The sequence below is a fragment of the Ovis canadensis genome, chromosome 1 (genome assembly GCF_042477335.2).
Source record: "Ovis canadensis isolate MfBH-ARS-UI-01 breed Bighorn chromosome 1, ARS-UI_OviCan_v2, whole genome shotgun sequence".
NCBI classification, from domain to species: domain Eukaryota; kingdom Metazoa; phylum Chordata; class Mammalia; order Artiodactyla; family Bovidae; genus Ovis; species Ovis canadensis.
This window is the reverse complement of record NC_091245.1, coordinates 222977183-223003834: the sequence shown is the minus strand read 5'-3', so window position 1 is coordinate 223003834 and position 26652 is coordinate 222977183. Positions and strand designations below refer to the sequence as shown.

General features: G+C 38.4%; 1 protein-coding gene across 1 annotated transcript in view; it reads right to left on the bottom strand.

The window, feature by feature from the left end:
• The window catches only part of WDR49 (WD repeat domain 49), a 164725-nt gene that overhangs the window by 22947 nt on the left and 115126 nt on the right, over positions 1-26652 (bottom strand). Inside the window, exons 10-17 of the mRNA XM_069595505.1 lie at positions 23868-23998; positions 21612-21710; positions 19791-19955; positions 16888-17075; positions 15926-16123; positions 12011-12177; positions 3039-3148; positions 463-609 (exon numbers count right to left, since the gene is read on the bottom strand). Coding sequence (XP_069451606.1) covers positions 463-609; positions 3039-3148; positions 12011-12177; positions 15926-16123; positions 16888-17075; positions 19791-19955; positions 21612-21710; positions 23868-23998 — 1205 coding nt within the window. The remainder of the gene's footprint in view (positions 1-462; positions 610-3038; positions 3149-12010; positions 12178-15925; positions 16124-16887; positions 17076-19790; positions 19956-21611; positions 21711-23867; positions 23999-26652) is intronic.

The window sequence follows — 26652 nt, the reverse complement described above, 5'->3', positions numbered from 1 at the left end:
CCATTAGCCTAGCATTGCAGCTGGAAGTCTCTAAGACAATACAATTTAAGTAGCCGCCATTTACAGAGTTTCACATGAAAAGAACAAACCCAGATTGTCAGAGATTCTGTTCAGAAGCAGCCTTAGGATGTCTCTTTCTCTGGTATCAGATTTGAAAATTCAGATTATTGGCAGGGGGGAAGGGTTCTCATTCATAGCAGAATCATATTACTTATGGCTTTCTGACTTCAGAAAAGTGGCAAAATAAAAATATTCCTTTTATGTATTTCAGTCCATTAGCTGTCCTTTCTGTGAGCACTGACCAGCAACTAAGCTATAAATCTTAACAGTCAAACCACACTTCATTTCACTGCCATCTACAAGGCGAACATGTGTTACCTTCACGTTTCTCCATTTCGTTTTCTTAATCGGTTGAGTTTCCTGGGGAGAAAGGATGAAGTGGTACAGTGGTTGAGGACTTACTTTCAGAAAGTGATGGAAACTCTGGAATTTGGGGGCACTGCTCCTCTGGGCCTTCCCTAAAGTATTTCTCAGGGTCTAGAAGAAAAGCTGGTTTATTCACTTCAGGTAGCTCTTTCAACGTTCCAATGCTTAATGACCTAAAACTGCCTTCACAACAGCAGGTTTTAAGGGAGGATGGGGAAAAAAAAAAAAGTACAATATCATTAATTCCTCAGAAAGAGCTAGCACATTTCCAAGTTAACTTCTTTTTTTTTTTTTTAATTTAACCTTCCTGTTACTCAGCTGGTACAGCTGCAGTGATCAGCAAACCCTGTAAACACAGCTGTTCAAGATAAAGCCATGGTCCTTTTATTCAAAGGGACAAAAAGAAACTCAAGACTCCCCATTCATTTATTTTTCATTTTGTATTCTTTTGTGATCTTCCCTTGAAAATGAGTATTCTGCAATTTTGGAAAAAAAAACCCGTTTCTCTTTTTTTCTGCAAGAAAAGTGCAGGCTTTGTGAGGTGAAACCTATTTTCCAGTATTTAATTTAACAACATATCTAAAATTTTGAATATGCAGGTACAATTTCATTGTGCTATAATGTAAACCAGGGCTGCGTTAGTATATCTATGATTCACATGATGAGATAATGAGAAGGAAGACTTGTAACTGTGGCTTTACAAGCACAGTCTCAGACAGAGTGGAAAGTTTTTTTGTTTTTTTTTTTTTCGCTTCATGGGATAAATGGATAATGGAATGCTTGTGTGCTTAGTCGCTAAGACATGTCTGACTTTTTGCAACCCCATGGACCATAGCTCACCAGACTCCTCTGTCCATGGGATTTTTCAGGCAAGAATACTGAGCTGGGTGCCATTTCCTTCTCTAGGGGATCTCTCCAACCAGCGCTTGAACCCAAGGCTCCTGTGTCTCCTGCATTGCAGGTGGATTCTTTACCTGCTAAGCCACTGGGGAAGCCCCTTGCAAATGGAAAAGAAGTCTGCAAAAACTTAATTCAAGTCAGGACTCTAGGCACTTCCCTAGCAGGCCAATGGTTAAGACTTTCTGCTTCCACTGCAGGGGCCATGGGTTGGATCCCAGGTTGGGGAACTAAAATGGTTAATTAGAAAGATGCGATTCTGTGTGTTCTTGATTGTTAGCTCTAGGGTAAAAACTGCTTTTGTCATTCTGTTGTCTTGTAACCAGCATCTACTCAGAGACAAGCTATGTCAGTGATTCTCAAACCATACCAGATATCAGAGTCATCTGCGGGGCTTGTTCAAGCATAAACCACTTGTACCGCTCCAGTTTCTGATTTAGTTGGGTGGGGAGGCTTGGTTGCTCAGCCATGTCCGACTGTTTGCAATCTGATGGACTGAGCCCGCCAGGTTCCTCTGTCCATAGGATTTTCCAGGCAAGAATATTGGAGTGGGTTGCCATTTCCTTCTCCAGTGGGTGGGCATAGGGCCCCAGAATTTACCTTTCTAAGTTTCCAGTGATGCTAATTCTGGTAGACCAGAGAACATACTTTGAGAACAAGTGTATGTCAAACCAAAGGAGAAATATTCACAACCTGTAAAGTATCATTGGTAAATGGCAGACTTTGGACATCTACTCAAACATATATCATTCCAAAAGTTGTGCTCCAAGGTATAATACTAATAATAATTAATAATATTAGTAATAAAATTGTATTGAGTTTTTATAATATGCCAAGCACTAAGTGCTTCACATATAATTATTTCATGTAATCTTGGCAAAATCCCTATGGAGCAGATTAGTTTATAAATATGCATTGAATATTAACAAATAATAATGTATCTTTTGACAGCAAAAATTTCAACAGAAATTAGCATATTTGCTCTATGAAAGTGCAGCACCCCCTTGGACATAAGGTGACAAAAGATTTGTAGTGAGTGAAATATTCTTGTTATATGATGGAGCTTACTCATCTAAATAATACACTTCAGTATGATAATAATTTTTTTGTTTTCATTAGTTTTTAAAATAATTCTTTATCTAGTCTGCCAAAACTAAAAAATAAAAATAAAAAATACACTGTTCTGTGTGGTTTGGGGCTTTCTGAGAGAAAAAAAAGTTTTAATTTTATTTTTATCTTTTAAACACTTAGGGGAGAAAATTAACATTTCAGTGCCAACTCTATTTTGGAAACTATACTGGGCACTTTCCACATGTTTTCTGGCTTAGACTTTACACTTCTGCCGCTTGTTGATTGTGAAGGCTTGGAGAAGTCACTCCACATCTCTGAACCTCTTTGCCTTCCCTTTATTCAATGGAGATCACAAGACCTTATTCAGGTTCATTATGAAATACCAACATTCCTGGTTCAATCCGAGTCAAGAAGATCCCCTGGGGAAAGAAATGGCAACCTACTCCAGTATTCTTGCATGGGAAATCCCATGGACAGAGAAGTCTGGCAAACAACAGTCCACTGGGGGCTGCAAGAGTTGGTCACAACTTAGTGACTAAACCACCACCACCAATATTCCTGGCACATAGCATAGTTATTTGTTTTCTTTGTAACAATCTATAAAGTAATAACATAATAAAAATATATCAACAGTGATAACTTACTGCATGATTTTTGTATAATTCCACCATTGTAAAGGTCATGTGTTTTTTTCTTATAAACATTTCTCTCCATATATTTCACACCTAAGTTTATGACTTCTGAGGGTCTGACACTGGAAGAAAATAATTTATGATGAAATAAAAATCAACCACAAAGGATGAACAGACACTTTCTGGCTGTAAATATATACCTTTAACAACAACAACAAAAATCTCTATCCTGAAGACTTAAGTAGTGACATTTGTTTACACTAATCAAGTTACATCTTTGAGTAAAAGGCCTAGCCAGGTGATGGTATAAAAGAGGAAGAGTCACAGAGAAGGAGAAGTCAGTTAAGCAAAGGTCCCAGAAGGAAAGTCAGTTAAGCAGAAGTCCTGTCCTCAAAATGTCACAGAAATGCACACTATCCTTGCCCTATGTGTAAATTATATGGGCTAATTAATGTTATTGATCAAAAGTTCTTTTATCCATCGTTATGCCTGCATCTTCACTTATGGTATCCAAAATGCAAAAAAGAAAAAAATAACTCAGTATTTTTGAGGCTTGTCATATGAATCTACATGAAAACTTTAGATTAGCTTGAATCCACAGAAAAAGTTTTTATCAATAAAATACAGGAAGTAAAACCATTACATGGTGGTATATAATTCCAGTCAGCAAACAGGAAATGATTTCAAATATATTTAACATTTACTGTCATAGACCTCAGCCTTAACAGCTACAAGTCATGTTGCCAAAAATTATTATTTTCTTGGAAAGTGTCTGGTCAGAAAACATCCCTATTTTCACAAAATTGTTGAGAGTCACAGGGACTGCCCTCTTCCTTCTGCCTCCTTCCTTTGCATCCTTTAACCCTTTGTGATTACTACTTCCCCTTCTAATCTTTATTCCCACTTTTGTTACATACTGAACAGCTATAGAACTCTGGGGCTTCCCTGGTGGCTCAAATGGTAAATAATCTGCCTGCAATGCAGGAGACACGTGTTTGATCCCTGGACTGGAGAGATTCCCTGGAGAAAGGAATGGCAACCCGCTCCAGTATTCTGATCTGGAGAATTCCATGGACAGAGGAGCCTGGCAGTCTACAGTCCCCAGGGTTGCAGAGTTGGACACCACTGAGTGATTAACACTTTCACTTTTTCATAGACCCTTGAGATGTTTCTTATCCTCTCAGCCTCAATTTCCCACTCTGCATGTAATTCTTATCGTGGTGTTAAAGGAGGTAAGAAGGATGACTGCTGAGTGATGTGTCTAATAAATAATAGTATTCAATAAACATTAATTTCCCTCCTTCCTTTTCCTCTATCCTAGTTGACTTTATCTCTCAAATTTAATGAGCTTAAAAGTAAAATTTCCATTATAGAGTAGTTATAGATTAACAGAAAATTTATAAAGACAGTAGAGAGTTCTGGAACCCCTTCATCCAATTTTCCCTATTGTTAACATCTTATATTACCATTTGTCACAATTTCAAAACCAATACTGGTACATTATTAGTAGTATTTTATTAGGATTCCCATTTTTTCTAACTGCTCTTTTCCTGTCCCAGGATCCCACATTACATTTAGTTTTCTGAATCCTTAGTTTCCTCTGGTATAAAACAATTTCTCAGGTTTTGCATGTTTTAGATGACCTTAACAGGTTTAAGAAACACCTGTCAGTTTTTTGGTAGAATCTCCTTCAATTTGGGTTTGTCTGATGCTTTTCTAATGCTTAGATGGGGATTATGAGTTGTTGGAAGAAAGATAAGAGAGGTGAAATGTTATGTTCATTACCACTTATCAAAGTGAAAGTGAAAGTCGTTCAGTCCTATCAGACTCTTTTTGACCCCATGGACTATACAGTCCATGGAATTCTCCAGGCCAGAATACTGGAGTGAGTAGCCTTTCCCTTCTCCAGGGGATCTTCCCAACCCAGGGATTGAATCCAGGTCTCCCACATTGAAGGCAGATTCTTTACTAACTAAGCCACAGGGAAGCCCACAGTTTATCAAGGGCACATACTATTGACCTGACTTACCACTGTTTGATGTAAACTTTATCAACTGGCCAAGGTTGCTTACCAGGTCTCAGCAAAGTTACTTTTTCCTTTAATGTCTACACAATACTCTCTGAAGGCAGATAAAGAGGAAAGTTAAGCTCTACTTCCTTGATTGGGGGGAGTATCTACATAAATTATTTGGAATTATAACTTTTTTAAAGGAAATCTTTGCCATCCAAAAGACTGAAGGTAGGTAGAAATTTTCCCCAAAACCACAAAGGCCAACCTATTGCTTCATTTGCAAAGGCATTTGACTTCTGGGAAAATGGTGACTATGAAAATATACAGGGAACTGGAAAGAGATGAATACTCCCAAGTTTCCAGTATTCCTAGTAGACAAATACAAAGAAGCTAAAGGATGTAATAAACAGCATGCGGGTGTGCATGCTCAGTCATGTCTGACTCTTTGCAGTCCTATGGATTGTAGCCTGTCAGTCTATAAGCTCCTCTGTCCATGGAGTTCTCCAGGCAAGAATATTGGAATGGGTTTCCAGTTCCTCCTCCAGGGGATCTTCCTGACCCAGGGTTTGAACTCACCTCACCTGCATTGGTAGGCAAATTCTTTACCACTGAGCCACCTCGGAAGCCAAATAAAGAGAATGCGTGCATGTGCTGGTCTCTCCAGTCATGTTCAACTCTTCGCAACCCTGTGGACTGTAACCTGCCAGGCTTCTCTGTCCATGGGATTCTCCAGGCAAGAATACTGGAGTGGGTTGCCATTTCCTTCTCCAGGGGATCATCCTGAACCAAGAATTGAACCCACATCTCTTGGATCTCCTGCATGGGCTGGGGGCGGGGGAAGTGGTGGTTCTTTACCACTAGCCTGGGGGTTCTCTACCTGGGAAGCTAATAAAGAGCATAGATAGAGTTTAAAACTTTTGCAAAAATGTCTTATGGGGTGATGCAAGATGAGGGCCTACTACGGACTCTGGTATCCTCGCCATCAATTCTATGAGAAGGAGAGACCATATTTCCCATCTCTCAGTGCTGGTTGTACAAGGGAGGAATGATGAGTGTCAAGGTCCCAAGTGCCCTATTGAGCATTAAAGGGAGTGAAGGTGCCTAGAGTAGTTGCTTACCCATAGCAGGTGCTTAACAAAACATTTGATCACTTGACTCAGAGACCAACAAAATTTCAGTACTGTCACATGTTGATCGTTGCACAGGCAGAAGAGAGCAACAGCAAAGCGTATTGACTCTGGAGCCTGCTTTGGGGTCCCTGGCTCACCTCTTATGGGTTGTGTAAGTCACTTAACTTTTTTCTGTCTTGCTTTCCTAATTATGAAATGGAGATCACAACTGTGGATACCACCAAGGATTATCAGTTCAGTTCTGTTCAGTTAGTTGCTCAGTCATGTCCGACTCTTTGCAACCCCATGGACTGCAGCACACCAGGCTTCCCTCCCCATCACCAACTCCCAGAGCTTGCTCAAACTCATGTCCATTGTGTTGGTGATGCCATCCAACCATCTCATCTTCTTGTGTCCCCTTCTCTTGTCTTCAATCTTTCCCAGCATCAGGGTCTTTTCCAATAAGTCAGCTCTTCACATCAGGTGGCCAAAGTATTGGAGCTTCAGCTTCAGCTTCAGCATCAGTCCTTCCAATGAATATTCAGGGTTGATTTCCTTTAAGATGGACTGGTTTGATCTCCTTGCAGTCCAAGGGACTCTCAAGAGTCTTTTCCAACACCACAGTTCAAAAACTTCAATTCTTCAGCTCTCAGCTTTCTTTAGGCTCCAACTCTCACACCCATACATAGCCAAGGATTATAGTGACGATTAAATGAGCTAAACCATAAAAACCTTAGAACAACGCCTGGCACACAGTAAGAGCTTAATAAGTATTGACTACTATCACTTTAGGACAGAAGGTGTTCCAATATTCCCAAAAGTTAGTTCTGGGGCTTCTCCGATGGCTCAGCAGTAAAGAACCTGCCTGCCGATGCAGGAGATGATTTGATCCCTGGATTGGGAACATACCCTGGAGGAGGACATGGCAACCCACTCTGATATTCTTGCATGAACAATCTCATGGACAGAGAAGTCTGGTGGGCTATGGTCCATAAGGTCACACAGAGTTGGACACGACTAAGCACCTGTGTATGCAGTCAGTTCTAATATTCTTTTTTTAATCTTATATTTAAATTATTTATATTTACAATTACTCCTATTTTCCCACATAAGCTCTACTGGCAGAATGATTAGAAAATCAAGCATACAAATAATACTATCAGTTACCCTCTAATAATAATATGGACTTTAGTACATAATCATCTCATATGTTTAAGAATCAGTAAGTGTGCCTTCTGTTTTATACAAACTTACTGAGAAATTAATGGAAATTTATGTTTCATTTCTCAACTAATTCTTTTACCCTGGCTTCTAATAAATAATCCTTTCACCATAAATATTTTTTTAATGGTAGCCAAAGAAAAATGTGTGAGATCATAGAAGACGGAGTGCTCTGGAGCACTCCAAAGACAGAGTGCTCTTTGTTGCCCTAGCATAAGAATAAAGAAGGATCAGAGTGTGCTCAGATGGATAGGTCTGACTTACCATTAGAGTCATTCTATAATGAAGAGTGGTTCAATAACAGAGAAGGCTATCTGTACGATCGTGAGTATAGCCTATAGGGTTTACTCAAGATACGGCTGGAATATGCTTTTCTTACAGCTGGATCGGGAATTAGTCTACCAGACATCAGACACCTCTTTCAAATTTGTTACTGAATTATTAAAGATTAATAAACATGTGAAAAATGTTTATTCTCACAATTAATTTAAAAGTCCAACTTAAAACACTGACAGTCTATCAGAGCAACAATTTTAAGACAATGACAACATGCAGTGTTGGTTCAGACACAGTCATTTCCCTTTCCTGCTGGTGGTAGAGCCCACACATCATTGGGACAGCGATTTAGCAAGACTCAGAGACCTTTAAAATTCTGACTCAACATCTCCGTTTCAAATAATTTATTCTAATGATGAATGTGGTCAGGTATTCTAATGCGTATGCATGAAGGTATTTAAAGAAATGTTCCCAGTTAAAACTTGTACTCAGTTTAGATATTTAAAAGAAGAGAATGTTTAGAAAGCTACGTAATAATTCCTAAGGAGTTGTCACAAATATTGATATCTGGGGACACTCATATTAAATAACATAGAAATGTACTACCTATATGTTTTTTAGGTTGTAAAACAGGTTACAAACTATGTATACTACATCCTCATTTTTATAAAATGCATATTTGTTTAGTTGCTGTAGCATGCTCAGAACAAAACCTGAAGCGTGAAATGCCTAAGTGTTAGTGGTGGTTTTGCTGTTAATGATTTATTTTCATCTTTTTCGTCTTGCTTATTTGTATTTCCAATTTTTCTCCTAATGGACATGCATTATTTTCATGATAAAGAAATATTCTAAGGTTATATTGCCTAAATTATTCATTTTATCTGTAATTTATCTAGATTAGAGTACTTTCGTGTGAGTCCAGAGACCAAATATTGCCATACATTAAGAAAAATGCATGTACACTGTGGTTTTGTTTCTGTATTTTATCTTTTTAGTCATTTGATTTTTTTTCCATTTTCTGATGGTAATATGACTTTAGTAGAAACTACAGAAAGGGAAAATCTATTTCTTTGGGTTAATTATTAACTAAGCATTAGAACTTCCTATTCTCTGTTAAACCCCATAACTCCATACTCATCTTCATTCATCTCCTCAGGTTTAAACTGAAGATGACATTTTACCACCTACCTTCTTCTCACACATAATATCATAAAATATCTTAAGTCAATGGAAAACTGATGTTTATGTATAAGACAGAACATAATAAATGCAAAGATTTTATCCTGGAAAGAGAATCTTAGGAGTTAAGGTGAGAACATGGCTTTACATGATTTAATGTTTTCCTTCTCTATTCCTGCTTCTTCTATTTCTTATTGGCTTTTTCTTTTTGTATCTCTCTCTCTTATTTTCCTCCCTCTCCATTTAAACATCTCCCCACCTGCATACCCAAATGTGCTTTTCCCCTTTTAGTCTCTCTAAATTCTTTCATGTATTTACTTTTCTTTCATACTTTGCATATAGAAGAGAACTGGAATGATTTCTCTTTGGATTTCCTGATCCGATTAGGAATAGGGCACATTCTCCAGAATAATCATTTTCTGGGTAAAAGGTAATCTATAATCTCTTCAATACTGGATGAAGACCACAAAAGATACTTTACATCTGACAGTTGTATTGCATTTGTAGGTTTTCTCCATAGGATTCATGAACATGTTTCTGGGAGAAGTCACGGCTGTACTTGCCAAGTCAATTCTAAGAATATGTTTTTAATTTTTTTCTTCCAATTAGTTCAAAAATTTCAAAATGGCATTATTCTTTACTATCTCTTTACTACAATTTTTTTAAATTATGCCAACTACCCATTTGAATTACAGGCAGAAGTTGTAAAGATCACAGATATTTCGTATTGTCACTTGAAAAGATACAGTAAACAGGGATATCTTCTATCTTTACTGCCAGAAACCATTCCCAAGGCCCACAGAAATATATAGCAAAGGTAAGAGGATCTCTCTGCTGTAGTCTTATCTAATCCGGCAGGTGCAAAGCTCTCGTTTTAAGAGAAATCTGTGAATTTAAGTATCTACACATCAGCACTGATTTTCAGAAGACGAGTGTCATGGGACAACAGGAAAGGCAATAAGATGAGACAGAAGTCCGAAAAGAAGTAAAGAGTTCAAAAGGCTAATTTTGAACTCTAAGGAAAGGTTGATTAAAATTAAATAACTGAGACTGTCATAAGGAATGGGAAATTAGTATTTGGCTGAAATAAATAAGAATCTGTGGACATTTGGATTCACTCTTCTGGAAGTGTCACAGAAAGAGAAATGATGATCAATTGGTGTTACCCTGGGGTAACTTTATTTCCTGATTAAGTTGGGTGGCTGGGGGGGGGGGGGGGCATTTTACCATACACCAAGTTTTCCATTCTCGGCATTCTATTCTTGTACAGGATCAGTCATGCTATATTTCTCTATTGAAAGATTCTTCTGCCTAAAAGCAAAATGCCACTTGACATTTTAGCAAGCCATAATTCAAGGAAATGGAAGAACAAATACCAAAGGGTAATTTAGTGTAACAGGATGTTTAAAAGGGAATTTTTTTTTTCCTCCTACCTCCTTATCAACAGAGGTACCAAAAGTCTGAAAGCAAAATAATTAATTAAGAGATAGACAGCATTCCCACATTTCAAAGTGAGGTGCTAGATCAATCCCTTGTGCTCACCCCCTTTGTCAGGAACGTGGCCCCAAAACTGATCTTGTGATGCTCAGATCAACCACCACTCTACGACAAAAAGAGACTAAGGATGCAGAAATTCTAAGAGAGACTTGCACTGGAAAGAGTCACAGGTAAGCACTGAGTCCCACCCTCATGGAAGAGGAGGGACTCTTCCCCTCAGTATTAGCTTCCATTCACATAAGCCACGCAAAAAGCTAAACATCTGCTGCCCAGGATAACCCTTAGAGGGATACAATGAACCAGTGAATTAATATCTGAAACGGTCTGCTACGACTGAAACTGCCCCAGTGAGCAGGAGGAGGAGTGACTGTCGAGGAGCTGGGGTGGGAAGGATGTGTGGGTTTCCTATTGGCCAAGCAGAAGTTAACCCAAGGGAAGTTATGCAAGAGGCAAGGCTGCCAGTGTGAGGAGACTAGAACAGAAAAACCCCAACTGGTGGGGTTGAGTCCCAAGAGTTTGGTCAAAGAATGCATTAATTTAGAAAAGTGCAAGGCGAAGGTCTCTGGGTAGTGTCATCAGAGAATGCTCAACTTTACCCTCTAAATGTGAACTATGGACTTTAGTTAATAATAAAGTATCAGCACTGGTTCATGGATTGTAACAAATGTACCACACTAACATTTGTCACTGTATGGGCTGAGGGCAGAGTATGTATGAACTCTCTACTTTCTATGCAATTTTTCTATAGAGCTTAAAAAAATAATAGAGTCACATGGTAATAGAAATGCCAACTGTATCAAAGAAAACATAATGAATAAAATTGTTTTCTAAAAAAATTGTTTAATACAAAAGATGAAATTATGAGACCATGAGTTAGCAAGAATATAGAAAACAAACCAACAACAACAACAATAAAAAAAAAAAAAATTAAAACTGCCTGGCATTAGAGAGTTAGAAGAATGTAAGAATGAGATCCATCTGAGTGGCAGAAGAGATGAAATGACTAAACAGCAGGAAGGAAAGACTAGAAGTCGTAGAATGAGAGTGATGTTCAATATTCAAAGTTAAGCTCTTTGAACTTCTGTCACATAAACCTCCATGAGTGCAGGCATGCTCAGTCATGTCCAACTTTTTTTGAATCTATAGACTATAGCCTGCCAGGCTCCTGTGTCCATGGGATTCTCTAGGCAAGCATACTGGACTGGGTTGCCATTTCCTACTCCAGGGATCTTCCTGACCTAGGGATCGAACCTTCGTCTCCTGCAGCTCTTGCATGGAAAGGTGGATTTTTTACCACTGAAACACCTGGGAAGACCACAAATCTCTGTGTGCCTTACCAAAACCAGAAGTAAAATCTGACATACATTCTAAGAGAGGTAGCTAGCTAGATAGACACGTACATACATACACACATATATTGCTTTTGAAGAAAAGGGTTAATTTCCAAAATTAGGTTGATGATGGAGTAGACACAGAAGACTAGAAGACAGGATAGAAATCAATCATTACCAAGAGACAAGAAGTAAGAATCAGACATCAGCCTGAGAATATAAATTCTCCCTCTGCCACACACACGCACATCTACCAATGATCAGAATGTGAGCGAAATCCTGAGGTAGTCTTTGGACATTCCCCAGAGCATAGAAGGAACTGGGGGCCAATTTTACCCTTTACAGAGAAGATGTACTAACCTGTATGTTTTCTTATCAAGTAGCGAATGTTTTGATGGGTCTAAACATGATTCCTCCTTAGAAAATAAAGGAATTTCCTTTATGCTTTTCTCTTGAATCTTATTTCCCATTAAATTAGTGTCTCTTTTAGGAACAGAAAAACAGTTTTCAAGTTGCCAATGCTTTTCCTAAAAAAAAAAAGAGAGAGAGAGAGATTTATTTTTATAAAATGTATTTTCCTTGAACATTTGGGCTTCCCACTTGGAGCGAGTGGTAAAGAACCTGCCTACTAATGTAGGAGACATAAGAGATGCAGGTTCGATCCCTGGGTCAGAAAGATCCTCTGAAGGAAGGCATAGCAACCACTCATCTTCTTGCCTGGAGAATCCCATGGACAGAGGAGTCTGGTGGACTAAAGTCTATGGGGTAGCAAAGACTGGGGCAGGAGTGTAGTGACTAAACGTGCTAGATTCTTTATTGAAGTCCTCAGGACATCAAAAATGAAGGAGATATGTAAGTTCTCAAGGAGCTTACAGTCTTAAAAGGGAGATGGAACATACACATGTAAGTTTAATAAAATTAGAAAGGAATGCATCATAAGAAGCAAACAGAAATTTTCTGAAGTTATAATTTGTCTTCTACCAGCTCACATTGTATTCACAGGACTGCCTCAGGGAACACAGCCCGTATGATGAGGGAACATTAGGGATCCCCAGCATATCTCACCTGCAACTGATCAACCTTTGTCAGAAGGATTTACAGAGTAGAATGCCTCCAAGGCCCAGGAATATAGTGTCGATGAATGATCAGGTCTCATATAGGATAATAAATAGTAAATTAAATTCAGCCTCAGTGTTCATAAGCAAAAGGGAAAGAAAGATGGGACTACACTGACTTAGAGTAAGCCCATTTTCCATTAAGGGAGCCATAGCTACTCTCAGGGAATGACATATGTTCTTTTCCGAGAGAAGTAAGAAATACAGATCTTATGTGAAAACTCATGTTCAAACATGGGAAACTTAAATTTTAAACACTGGGTGAATAAGGTCAATCAAAGTCACTGAGTATCAGAAGCATCAGCTGAGGAGGGGGCACCGGAACACAAACTCTGCAGAGCACAACAGTGGTCAATGCTGTGACGGACACTGAAGAAGCACACAGACCACCTCACTTCTTTTTATACCACAATCGTCTGACAGTTTCCTGGGATAAATGTATCTCCACAGATAAAACATCCCCACTCCATCTCTCCAACTCTAGAAATAGACATAGCATACTACTTACGTTTAAAAATCTAACTTGGAAACCAACCTCAGATCAATAGCTATGTTGTAAAACTGATTCACAGTTTTTAAGAAAAAAAACTTCTTTCATGAAATTTACTGAACCGCAATTACATGAAATTTTGAATACGTTAATCAAATTGAATGCGATCGGAAGATGAAGCCTTAATGAAGGAAATTAAAATACATGATTGCCTTTCCTTTTGTTTTTATAACTACTAGACCAAAATTAATTCAACTAAAAGACAAATGCAACATTCAAATATAGGTCAAAGGTCACTATGCTATACAAATCAAGTTGGATCAGGAAAAAATTGTTCTGACCTTAGTCATATTTACAAATGGAGTCCCTTCTTATCTAAGTATTTCCATCTGCCTACCATATCTTTCTGTGAAAGCATGCCTCTGCTCAAACTATGAGAAGAACATTCACTGTTGCTTTTTTCCAGTTATCTACTAATTTCCTTTTTATTCCTCCCCTCCATTTTATGTTCTTCCCCTCCCACTGCCTCCTATGGCCCTTGAAACTAGCAGCACCATATCCAAGAGCTTAATAAAAGTGAGTTCTCAAAAAAAAAAAAAAAATTAAAGCTCAGGCAGAAGGGACTAGAAAACCCAGCTGTCCTCTGCTTTGCCAGCCTTTACTTTCTAAAACTACCCGGGCTATCTTGAACAGAAGGGATAAAACCAAACTGTTTTCACGGAGGCTTTTAGAGGCTGAACTCCTTTGAAAGACAAAAGACTACAAAACAACTAAGGAAAACGACCAAAGGTATACAAATGAACAGTTTTACTAGCATATATTTCTTAATTCTAATAAAATTTCCACACAGGTTGTGCTTTCTGGACACAGTTTTTGTGGCACCCATACCTAAAACAGTCCTATTTCTTGCTTTAGCATCATCTAAGGTCCATGGGGTCCAAAGAGTCGGAAAAAACTGAGCAACTAACACACACACACACACACACACACACACACACACACACAAAAGGTACTTTTGCTCCAGACACCACCTGCCAAATGACTCTTTGTTTCTTTGCACCTCCTTTTACCAGAGCCCGTGTGGCATGGCCTCGTAGCAGTGTCAGGATTGCAGTAACTTCTAGAGCTGCCAGCTTTGCAACTCCTTTTATGTTCAGAATGCCAGCCGCGCCCCATGCTGTCTCTCTCACCACAACTGCCCACACACCCATTTGAGCTCCCACACAGACACTCTTTTTGCTGAGAAAAGTCTAGCACTTGCCTTATTTACAGAGCAGAAGAGGCTGTTCAGCTCTTGGCTGTCACGTGGCAACTCCCACATTACCCAGCCAATCCACCCACCAATTTACCATCATTTTCTGATTTACCACCGCCCTCCACGTCTGCAAGGGCTGTACGGAATTGGGGCAGCACAGGTTGACGTCCTCAAGCTGACTCCACAAAAGGAACACCAACAGATTTTGTCTTCCAGCATGAAGGGAACCGCCATACTCAGGGCATGAGAGTGGCATCCAAGGCTGCTGACTAGGGCTAAGTCAACCAGCCAGGCAGAAACTGAAGTGCCAGGGTGAGCTCTTACCACCATGTCTGAACAGTACTGGTTGAAATAGAACAAACTGCTATATTGTCCCCCAAACAAAAGGGACTAGGAACTGAGTTCCCATGAAAACAAGTGGAAAAAAGAAATATGAGACAATAAATATTTTCTTTCTTTCAAGACCTCCGGTTCCAATTTTTTGTAAGCTCATATAAATCGGAGCTTAGTTTCATGGGAGGAAGAAGTTAAAAACATGAGCTGTGAAATGACAGCTTGAATTCAAAGCCACTTGTTAGTGTCTGTGACCTCAGCAATTGATTCACACTCTCTGTGCCTCTGTTTCCTCATATGTAAAATGGGAATAATGAGCATCCCTCCCTAATGGGACAGGCAATTATGAAGATTACATGAAATAACTCATGTAGGGCTTCCACGTGGCACTAGTGGTAAAGCACCCGCCTGCCAACGCAGGAGACAGAAGAGAAGAGGGTTCAGTCCCTGGGTCATGAAGATCCCCTGGAGCAGGGCATGGCAACCCACTCCAGTATTTTTGCCTGGAGAATTCCACGGACAGAGGAGACTGGTGGGCTACAGTCCATGGAGTCACAAAGAGTCAGACATGACTGAAGCAACATAGCATGCACATAGAGACCTTAGAACAGGACAAACTCAGAAAAGATTAATGAATGTGATTTTGGCAGGAATAAATCAGACAATGAACACAAAAGATTTGTTTTTTTTTTAATTTTCTATATTTGATTATTGCCTGATTATTATCTGAGTGTCACAGTCATCTATCTATTTTATAGTAATGCAGTACAATTATCCACACTGTATTTCTACTGAATTTTGAAACTGAAGAGATCCACTTATTTTGGCGGAGAAATTTTGCTCAGAAATCCTTACGTATTTTAAGCTGCTTAAGCCCCCCATCTTTCCATGTCTCCGGTGTCCTCTACTTGATGGAACTGCCATGGTTAATAAGGGAGGCCTGGAGCTATAGTTGCAAAAATCAAGTCAGTTCTTTCATGACTAATGAAATTTACTAGCCGATGAGATTCAAATGGAAACCAGGCCAAGTTCATACTAAATGTCAAGTAAATATTAGAATAGTAAAGAAGCAATATTTCTACCTGACCAAAGATCTGGACAGGAACACCACAGACATCAGTCACACGAACGCTGCAGTCTGCAGAGGCGGAGAGAATCAGTGAGCGGCCGCCCAGCTCACACATCTCTAAGGAGCTTATCCAGTCTTCATGAGGCCGGAACGATCTTATCAGAGTTGGGGCCTGTGTGAGTTTGTTCTTGCTGGGATTAAGACAGTACTCCTGAATGAAAAGACATGCCAGAATTCTAAAAATGTCCAAATATGAAATGACTACTGTGATAGAACACTTTTTTTTTTTAAGTCCGATACAGAAATTGAACAAAGGTGCATTTAGAAATAGCAATCTGTAACACAAATGCAAAAGAATAGCTCATGATAACAGAGGTTAGAAAAATGGTATTCACATTCCAAAAAAGGTTTCTAACTGATTTGACTAACTTGAGAAGTAGAAACAAAGAAAGGACGGGGAATGGAAGGATGGAAAAATATAAGCAGTAAAGTCAGCTATTAGATAAAGTGAATGAACTTTATCATGTATAGGCCGTCACATTTTATACCATTTTATAGTATTATTAGAAAATTGAGCAGGTAATCAGTGACACAAAAAAAAACCAAACAAACTCAGGATGATAACAATGTTAGATAACAGGCCAGTACACTACTTAGATTATGTTTACTATCTCATTTAAAATGAGGCATATCTTAACTATTTATTCTCAAACAATGCTGTAGTACCGTACTAACAATATTGCTTTCCTAAATTGGGAGACTGACCTGACTATATATTAATAGAGGATTTTCAATATTGAGAAAAATCTATTTTTCTCCATGAATTAAAGAAGTCTCTGATCAATACATAAGTTTTCTTTAAAATACTGAATGTTTCTTCCTTTATCTAGAAACAGACAAGACCTGATTCATAATTATCTGAAACAAAAGACAATCAAAAATTATAATGATAATGTGAGAATTTTTTCAACATACCTCTATATTCCAGATTTTTAACCACCCCTCCAGATCTCCTGTAGCGAGGTATCGATTTGATTTATCAGTAGACATAATAATAGAACCAACTCCACTATGAGCCAAAAATTCAGCCAAAAGTTGCTTCTTAAATGCATCCCAGAATCTGACATACCCAGATCCTCCACATGATACCAGGTTGGCTCCCCCTAGTATACAAGAACACCTAATTAGGAGACTACAAACACAAGAAACAACTTCCTCATCAGTTTCCTTGTTGAAAGCATATGGATGTCGGACAGGTGAGTAGCCCTGCGATCAATTCCCAGCACTCTGATTCTCTCAAATATACACTGGGAAAAGCCCTATGAAAGCTTCACTGGTTTGTGCTGAGTATTAAGTGAGGTAGGATACGTAAGATGGTCTATAAAATCTAGTTACCACTCCATTCATTATTTTGATATTATTTGGGTTTCAAAATTTTGATAAAATTGATTTGTTACTTCAGACATACTTACAAAATATTAATTTCAACATTATGATAATATTCCAATTACAGAAAACCCATCTTTCTTAACTACCCATTGGACACACATACCAAAGTAGTAAAATTCCTCATGCACAGAGCTGGCTATGCATATGTGTATAGTTACAGTAGCACAGCTATGGGTTTCTCTGTGCAGCCATATACTTAGAAATCTACTTATGAGCTTGCTTTTTAAACTTTCATCAAGAATTCATTGTAAGTCCTTATGGAACACTTTTTTGGTTCATAGGCCTAGAACTAACCTTTTCATTTACCATTTTTATACGCATGTAGAAGTACTTTACCTAAATTATTCTTCTGTGGCAAAGTTGCTATTATTATTTGATAAATCTGTAGATGACTTTCAATTTGCTTCACAAATGAGCTGCCTATTAACAATGATATCTGTTTAAGGTAGAAATAATGGTATATAGCCGCTTCCGTGGAAACAATTTGGTAATACTGATAACATTAAGAATACTGATAACATTAAGAAGAATTAGTGTTGAGGAAATGAGAGCAATTTCAGGATAACAGTTCATTTTATGAGTATAGGTGCCTTCTGGAAAATAGAAAGTTTTAGACTCTAACCATTTCAAGGTCTATTCTAAATATTCCACAATGATTCTAGAACTCTATAAGGGTATATACCTTTACTGATTTTTAATGCAGAAAAATTTTACATGAAAATCATGCAGATTTTCTATCTTCAAACTGAATATGAGAAACTGAATATGGAAAACAGGGTTCAGATATGTTTATTTCTTTTTTCAATCATATAATACATATAGATCTAGATTCCTAACATTAAGAAAAAACACTTCTAAAATTAAAAAATTATTTTTTAGAAGAAAAGTGAAAACTATGCATTGCTTTCAGAAGCAGATTTTTATTTTGGGAAGATGCAAGCTGCATCAATACCACGTTTACATCACCACTGAAGACAAAAAGGAAATTAAGCAAATAGTTATTTCATTTATTATAATATCAAATAACTGTGGTAAATCATATGTTAGCATGTATCTTAGAAGCAGCTCTAACCAGACTTATTCTGAAAAGGATGCACAGTTGGTATAGACACCCAAAGCATTACCTACTAACCCCCACCAAAAATATTAAGACAAAGAGCAGGCAGTTCTCATGACCTGGGATCAGCAATTAGCAGCAGCTATTTCAAGTTTCAGATTAGTTTCCAATCTCCGAGTTTCTCACTATTTTCTCCTAGCCCATGTTGATCACATGTGCCAGTGTGGTCTTCTCAGATGCAACTCTGTATCCCATGTAGGCTTTGGCTCATATATTTGGAGCATATTTCATGCTGTGCCCTGTGCTTGTGTATTTAGTGGCTCAGTCGTGTCCAACTCTTTGCAACCCTATGGACTGGAGCCCACCAGGCTTCTTTATCCACAGGATTTCCCAGGCAAGAATAATGGAGTGAGTAGCCATTCCCTTCTCCAGGGGTCTTCTCAACCTAGGGATCGAACCCTGATCTCCTGAATTGCAGGTGGATTCTTTACCATCTCAGCCACCAGGGAAGCCCATGCTGAGCCCTATACCTGACAAATCTCTATGCCATGGCTAGATTCAGTTCAGGATAGTCACTCAGTCATGTTTGACTCTTTGCAATCCCATGGACTGCAGCACACCAAGCTTCCCTGTCCATCACCAACTCCCAGAGTTTGCTCAATCATGTCCATTGAGTCAGTGATACCATCTAACTATCTCATTCTCTGTCATCCCCTTCTCCTCCCACCTTTAATCTTTTCTAGCATGAGGGTCTTTCCTAAGGAGTCAGTTCTTTGCATCAGGTGGCCAAAGTATTGGAGCTTCAGCTTCAACATCAGTCCTTCCAATGAATATTCAGGGTTGATTTCCTTTAGGATTGACTGGTTGGATCTCCTTGCAGTCCAAGGGACTCTCAAGAGTCTTCTCCAACACCACAGTTCAAAAGCATCAATTCTTCGGCACTCAGCTCTTTTTATGGTCCAACTCTCACATCTATACATGACTACTGGAAAAACCATAGTTTTGACTATACAGACCTTTGTCAGCAAAGTAACATCTCTGCTTTTTAATATGCTGTCTAGGTTTGTCATAGCTTTCCTTCATTTCTGATTGTTGCCCAGAGTTTTTCTCTATCTGATCCTGACATACACAACATGGTATGAGTTCCTGGTGGAGTCTGGTCTAGCGTCTGCTCCTAGACCCATCCTCCTGACCTTAACCTTGTTGGCCGTGGCCTGTGACTTCTGTAATCTGCTCCTGACTGTTTGCTAGGTGCAGTCAAACTCTACAAGACCTAGATCAAATCAGACTGAACTTTCTTTAGGTTTTCCTGTCCCATCATTTTACAATATACCAAAGCAGTCTATAGTCAAAATATAAATATGTATTTTACCTGTCCCTGTGATGTTTTTTCTTGCTTCAAGGAAGCAAAGCCTCATAACAGCATGATGGCACTCAGTGTCCATCTCAAAGGAACAGGCTCTCAGGGTAGCCTGGTCATATGTGGGGTGGGTAGAGGGGCTCCTCCCAGCACCAAGAAGCTTTTGAGGCCCTGCATCTGAGATAGAGTCAAGCCAGGTGACAATGAATAGAAACATCTGCTCTTCAAACACTTATGAAAAACAACAGGCCACCCCATCACAGTCTCTGATGATTCCAGCAAGTCTTACAATGCGCTTCCAGTCAATATCCATAGAGCCCCCTGCAGTTCACTTCCTCAGCCTCAACTTCACAGACTGTTTGGTCCCATTTTTGTTTCTCATACTCCATATAAGTTTACTGTGTTTTCCCTTGACATGAATTAATAGGGACTTCATTTTGTAAACCCCGATAACATCTTAGAGATACTGATATGTTCAAGACAAATGTGATCCTAATATCATGCCATTTTCAACTTATTAATCATTAATATTAAGCTTGTAAATAATTTAATGAACTTGAGATATAATGACTATGTATTTAAATCATCATTTTTAAGCAATGTTATTTGTTAGTGAGTTACCCTGAAAAGGATATCCTTAATGGTACTTCAATGATCTAATGACATCATCTTCACATCCCACTAATAAAAACTGGGGATATTCATCTCTGAATCTATGAATAGTCTGAACATACTTATGAAAAACTTATACAGAGGCAAAAAAAAAAAAAAAAAAAAAACATTCAAAGCAAGAAATCTACCGCAATGCTTCTTGTGTCTTTTAAAAATTTGGCATTATCTGCTTTTCTTTTCTATTTGTCTCTCTGTGTTTTTACTCACAGCCACAATAAAGTCTGCTGTGAAAACAAGACTATTCCCCTGAGGGCCAATGCACCAAAGAGGCAGAATTCCACTTTCTCCATGGAGGATTCAAATGAACCCTAATGATGAGCTCTTTGTATTGAAAACAGAAAGCAAGTCAGAGTTTCATGCCTGCAGCCAAGTAAACTCCAAATTTCTTAAGTTAGTTTTCTTCCTCCTAACAAACTACTTCCTCAGCTTTTCACACACACACACACACACACACATGCAAAACTGTATCTGAAGACCAGTCCTTTCCTAAACTAATTCAGTCTCTGTGAGTTTATCCAATTGATATAACAGAACTTCACTGGCACATGAGGTTTGACAGATTCATTACCAAGTAAATTAGTCTAAGGAAAAACCTTTAGTATCTAGGGAAACTAAAATAAAATGTGAAAGGCAATTGTCAAGACATTTTGCTTAAGCATAAAATATTCATCTGCTCTGCTAAACTTCCATAAAATACAATATAATTCCATCTAATGCTCCACACAGGTTTCTAAAGCAAGAAATAATTTAAGATTTCCAGGTGGCATAATATTTAATACAAGCTCTAGACTAAGCCTGAGCAGCCTCAAGTGAACACAAGTTCCCATTTTCCTACCAAGGAGTACCCAAGTTTCACTCAAAGGCAATTTGGCAAGGCTTATTGGCAAAAAATAAACTAGATAAAAATGAGAGTCCTGTTCCCCGCTGTCAGTAATTCAGAAATGCTGATGTAGCATAAGGAAAAGGAACAGCAAGCCATGGAGAATTTGCTAAGCCAAGTAAATCTCAAGGTTCTTTTTAGTCACTTTGACAAGACAACGGTCTCAAGTCTCACTAATCCCTGGCGCTTAGAGCCAATCATCTATAATTCAGAAGCAAGCTGCAGCAGGCCCATGCACAAACAACCAGCCCACATTATTTTAGTTTCAAACTTGCACTCACCCGATTTTGATTTTAGCAGCCTCTGATAATCAGGGTGAAGGACATAGTGAGCATTTTCTGTGCTGTTGTTCCACAGAACAATTTCTCCATCATAACTCCCTACAGGAGCCAAGACAGAGAATAGAAATTACCAGAAAGTTAGATAGAAAATACGAGCAACAACAATTAGAAGAAATCATTATCATAATAACTTACATGGAATCTGGCACTTTGTAAGTTTTCTCCATATATTTGGAGACATGAATGAATAGTAATTACTAGTGTTTTTATTTTTTTGCATTTATTATTTATTTATTTTAATTGGAGACTAATTACTTTACAATATTGTATTGGTTTTGCCATACATCAACATGAATCTGCCATGGGTTAGTGTTTTTATTAAACTTTAAAAATTGGAAACTTCACAAAATATCATTCAGTAAGTTTGATAGAGATTATTGGAATATCTTTTGTGTGTGTGTGTGTGGTAAGAAAGCATTCAGAATAAAGGCTTTGTAATTCATCAATCTGAGTCCTGGTTCTACCACCTACCAGCTGTGTAACCTTGGCAAGTTATTTAACTTTACTTGATGCCACAAGTTCCTCACCTAAAAAATGGGTTAATAGATTTACTTGTCTAATAAATAAATATATGCTCTGATGAATGAAAAGCACCTACTGCCTAGAATATTACAAATACTGAAATAGTATTAATAACTACTATATTATTTGTTTATTATTGAGGGCAAACGAATTTTCCTTCTAGGTTTCTGTTTCCTACATCTGTTCTTTTGTTGTGTGTGTTCTGTTTATTTTTTCTCTTTTATGTTCTTTATTGAATGTTGCTTTCTCCAATCCTAGAACTTTCCCTACACCAGTCTTTTCATACTGTTCCATGCAGAAAACATAAAAAAGTCCAAACAGTGAGGCTAAGTCTGACCAAGCTGGTTTTAGAAGGAGCAGTGCATGCCCAGACCGCTGTTCTCAGCAGCCCCGGGAGAAGAGCTCGCTAGTGAGCAGAGGGCCAACATCAAGAGGAGAGCCAAAGACTAGAACTGAGCGCTGTGTACTGATGGTGTCCTTCTTGGGATTTGGAGAGAGAAGAGAGTAATGCCCACTGCACTGTGTATTGTCCTGGAGAGGCAACCTGTGTAACTCACAAACTGGCCAAAGATAATAAGCTTCCACGGGCTAGCTGTTCATGGGAATATCCACCTTTTCTTAACATTTTAAAATGCTTCACTTGCAAAGTGTTTGACAGAGCATGTTCACATAGGATTGAAGGAATGAACATGAATGAAGAGATTATTTATTCCCCAATTACAATGGTATTTTATGACACTTCAATATCAACTACACAGCGATACTTGTTTTCATCATATTTCAGTATATGGTATGTGCTGCAGGGTAGACTTCCAGCTGCTATAGAGCAAATTCAACTGCAGAGTTGGCCCTCCTGGAAGTTCTGAAAACAACAAAACTCTAAGTGTAGATAAAGCAGGAAACCTCATATGGTAACACTTCATAGATATCCAAGCTCTTTTCCTGTAATTTTTCATTCCTCTTAATTAATGACATTTTTGGTCCTAGAAAACAAATCAGGCTGTCAAAATATGGATTTTATAATTTTATGGTGCAATCTGTCTTTATAAATTGTTTTCTTTGGTTGGAAGTAATTCAAAAGCTTCTGATCCTCTTTAATATGCCACATCAAAGCATGTCCATGGATCCTGTCAAGAGCTTGGATTTATAAACTTTTTGTGAGACCAGTCTTTAACCAACATTACTTAGAGTAAACTGTGCCCAGAGGGTGTTCTTGTTATGAAACATCTGAGTGCTACAGAAGTGTGATTTGTACCCAACAACCCTGAGGTTGCTCCTCAGAAAAGGAAAATGAAAATGAAAGCTAGTATTTACTGATGGGCTTATTGTAAGCACTGGATTAAACCCATACACAGATTATCTTATGTGATCCTCACTATAAACCAACATGCTGATAAATTATTATTTGCCAGAGAAAATGGTATTTTAGAGTCAAAATAACTTGCTCAATATGAGGTAGTGGCAAGTTGTAGAACCAGGATCTGAAGCCCGGTAGCCAGGCTTCAGAGCTGATGCATGTAACCACTGTTGTACAGCCCTAGAAATAAGGACCAGATTTAAAGTACAAGGACAGCTTCTTTAAGAAACCTGTTCATTTTGTAGTTAAGAAAAGGCTTTTTCAAAGTGAGGCAAAGGAAACTATACCACTGATTGTCAAGTGAACATTCAAGTAACCTGTAACAAGAGTTTGTGGGGGTGAAAATGCAGCACATAATATATCATCATGGTGTTGAATGCCTCCCTTCCATTCTTCTGGCTGGATGGAAAACTGATTGAAGTTCTGAGGTCGAAACACAGTAATAGACCTAGTGAAAAAAGGATATAGCAGTTAGCCGTGGATATAAAAGTGATATAGATATGGAGTAGCCATCCCACAGTTGAATAGCATGATTTGAGAAGTCTAAAAGATGATGCTGGGGACCTCCATGGTGGTCCAGTGGTTAAGACTCACACTCCCAATGCAGAGGGCCTGGGTTCCATTCCTGGTCAGATTCCACATGTTGCAACCAAAGAGTTTGCCTGCTGCAACTAAAAAATATCCCATGTGCCACAACAAAGATCGAAGATCCTGCAAGTAAGATCTGGCACAGCCAAATAAATAAATATTTTTTTAAAAATAAAAAAAAAGATGATGCTGTCCAAAACTTTATCCCTACTTGTCATCCATAAGGCTAAATCCCAGCACTGAACTTCCTTTTGAAGTCTCTCTTAAATTCCCTGGTCAATTATGAATATCAGAAGGTTAATCTTCCTTTCACAATCATTAATACCAAACATGTATGCATTTATCAGATTAATCATCCACCACCAAGACCCTAAAAGCAAAATGTCTCCAAAGTGGAACCACTAAGAATTTCGTGGCAGTAACAATACAAAAGAGTAGAGTCTGTGAACAAATACTATTGGATAGTTTAGACAAAATCATCAAAGTTTCTTTTCATCAGTTCATCCAGGATATTTAACATGTTTATATTTCCTGTGGCATTTTCCAGACGTACTTGACCACAGAGTCCTTCCTCATACAGTATCTTGAGGAACTGTTTGTGGAACACTTGAAAATGCAGCTTCAAAGGAATGGGATGGAGGACAGAGATGTTTTCAACAGAAATAGTTTTTTAAAGGTCAATATCCTGAGGCATTACTGGTGAATTTGAGGACAGATCAGAAAGGACAGAGAATGAAATGCTTGATGCCTGGTGAGGAGAAGGGGTGCTTAAAAATTACATACTGGAGGCATCAAGTTATAGGACCATCCTGTTTCCTCTTGATTGAACTCTGGCTACCAGCCTCTGGCAAGCCTCTCCCCACTTTTAGAGCCACACTCATTTCAAAGGGGCATTTGTAACTCCAGGCTTGGTGTCTTCACCCACATTCTCTCTTCACTTTTCTGAAACCTTGCTTCTGTTTCACTCGCACTAAAGGTCTCCAATTGCCCTACCGACTCCTCACCCTCTGATGGATGAGTTTGTTCTGGAAACTCTTCTGTTGCAAAATGCACTGTTTCTCTTCCTGTTTGCTGACCTTTTACTCCTTGTACTCTGTTTCCCCTTCCTCCTCTCTCTTTCACCTTTCCATATGGACACTGTTGACCATCATTCTTCCACCCCTCACTCTCTTATCAAAAGGGCTTGTGCAGGGGTTTTGTATACCATCAATTTTTGTATTGGTTTTTGCATTATTTTTGTATTGGTTTTTGTATTATTTTTGTATTGGTTTTGTATTATTTTTGTATTATTTTTGTATTGGTTTTTATATTATTTTTGTATTGGGTTTTGTATTCACCAGTGAATTTCTAGTTCACTTCTATACACGTGGCTCTTAAATCTATCCTCATTCATGACTTTTTTCCAGTGTTGAGTTGTTCTCACTTGACAGCTGACAGTTCCATTATAGTTTCCATCAGCTAATATCAAAAATCTAAAATTTCTACCTTCCCTCCACAGGAGGACTCACTAAATTCTCAAAATTGGTCAATAGACCAGAATTCCAAATTCCTGCTTGTCTTTCTCTTCCTTAGTCAAATAAAATCCTCAGATTCTGCCTCTGTGATGTTATCTATTCATTCCTTCCTCTTTATTTTAAGTAATCAACGACAGTTTCCTAGCTTAGCACTCACTAGCTCAAGGCTGAAAAAATTGTAAAGGACTCATAACAAATTTCACTGTCTCTAGGCTACCCACTTCTGGTGCATCCTTCATCCTGCTACCAGATTAATCACTTCATTCAGGAGCTCTTCATATACATTCATTCCACAAACATTTCTTGTTTTCTCCATGAAAGTCCCTGCTCATGGTGCTATAGGGAACAGAACTTACAGAGCCTAACCCTATTAGATGGGTAAGATTTGGAAGAGGAAGTCACTCTAAGCAGTACAGGGAAACAGCATGATCAAAAAGATAAGGCTAATATCCTGTTAAAGAAAATATTTGTTAGGTTTTCCATTTCTTACATGACAAAAATCAAATGTGTGGACCTATTATTTGAGACTCAATAATATTTGGATCCAATCAACTCTTTTAGAATGTTTCCCTTTATTCTTCTGTCCTTGGTTTTCAGAGTAAAATGTGAATGTCCAGTTAAATGTTTGACAGGGCTACTGGAAACCACAGGTAAAACTGATACACCTTCCTAAGTGTTCATTTTACTCAAAGATTTGGGGAGAAAGTATTTTTGTATTAAAATAAGGATAGATGGATAAATGTAATAGAAGCAAAGTTCGCCTGCATTTTATAGATAGAATACAAGGTTTCCAATAGATTCCTTCCTTGCAGGAGCTATTTTAAGCTGTTACGAGTATTTCGAGGTTGTTTCTGAAACACATCTCATGTTCAAGCCAATCAGTACTGATGTGTGTGTGTGTATGTGTGTGTTTAGTTGCTCAGCCGTGTCTGACTCTCTGCAACCCCATGGACTGTATCCCACCACACTCCTCTGTCCATGGGATTTTCCAGGGTTTCTA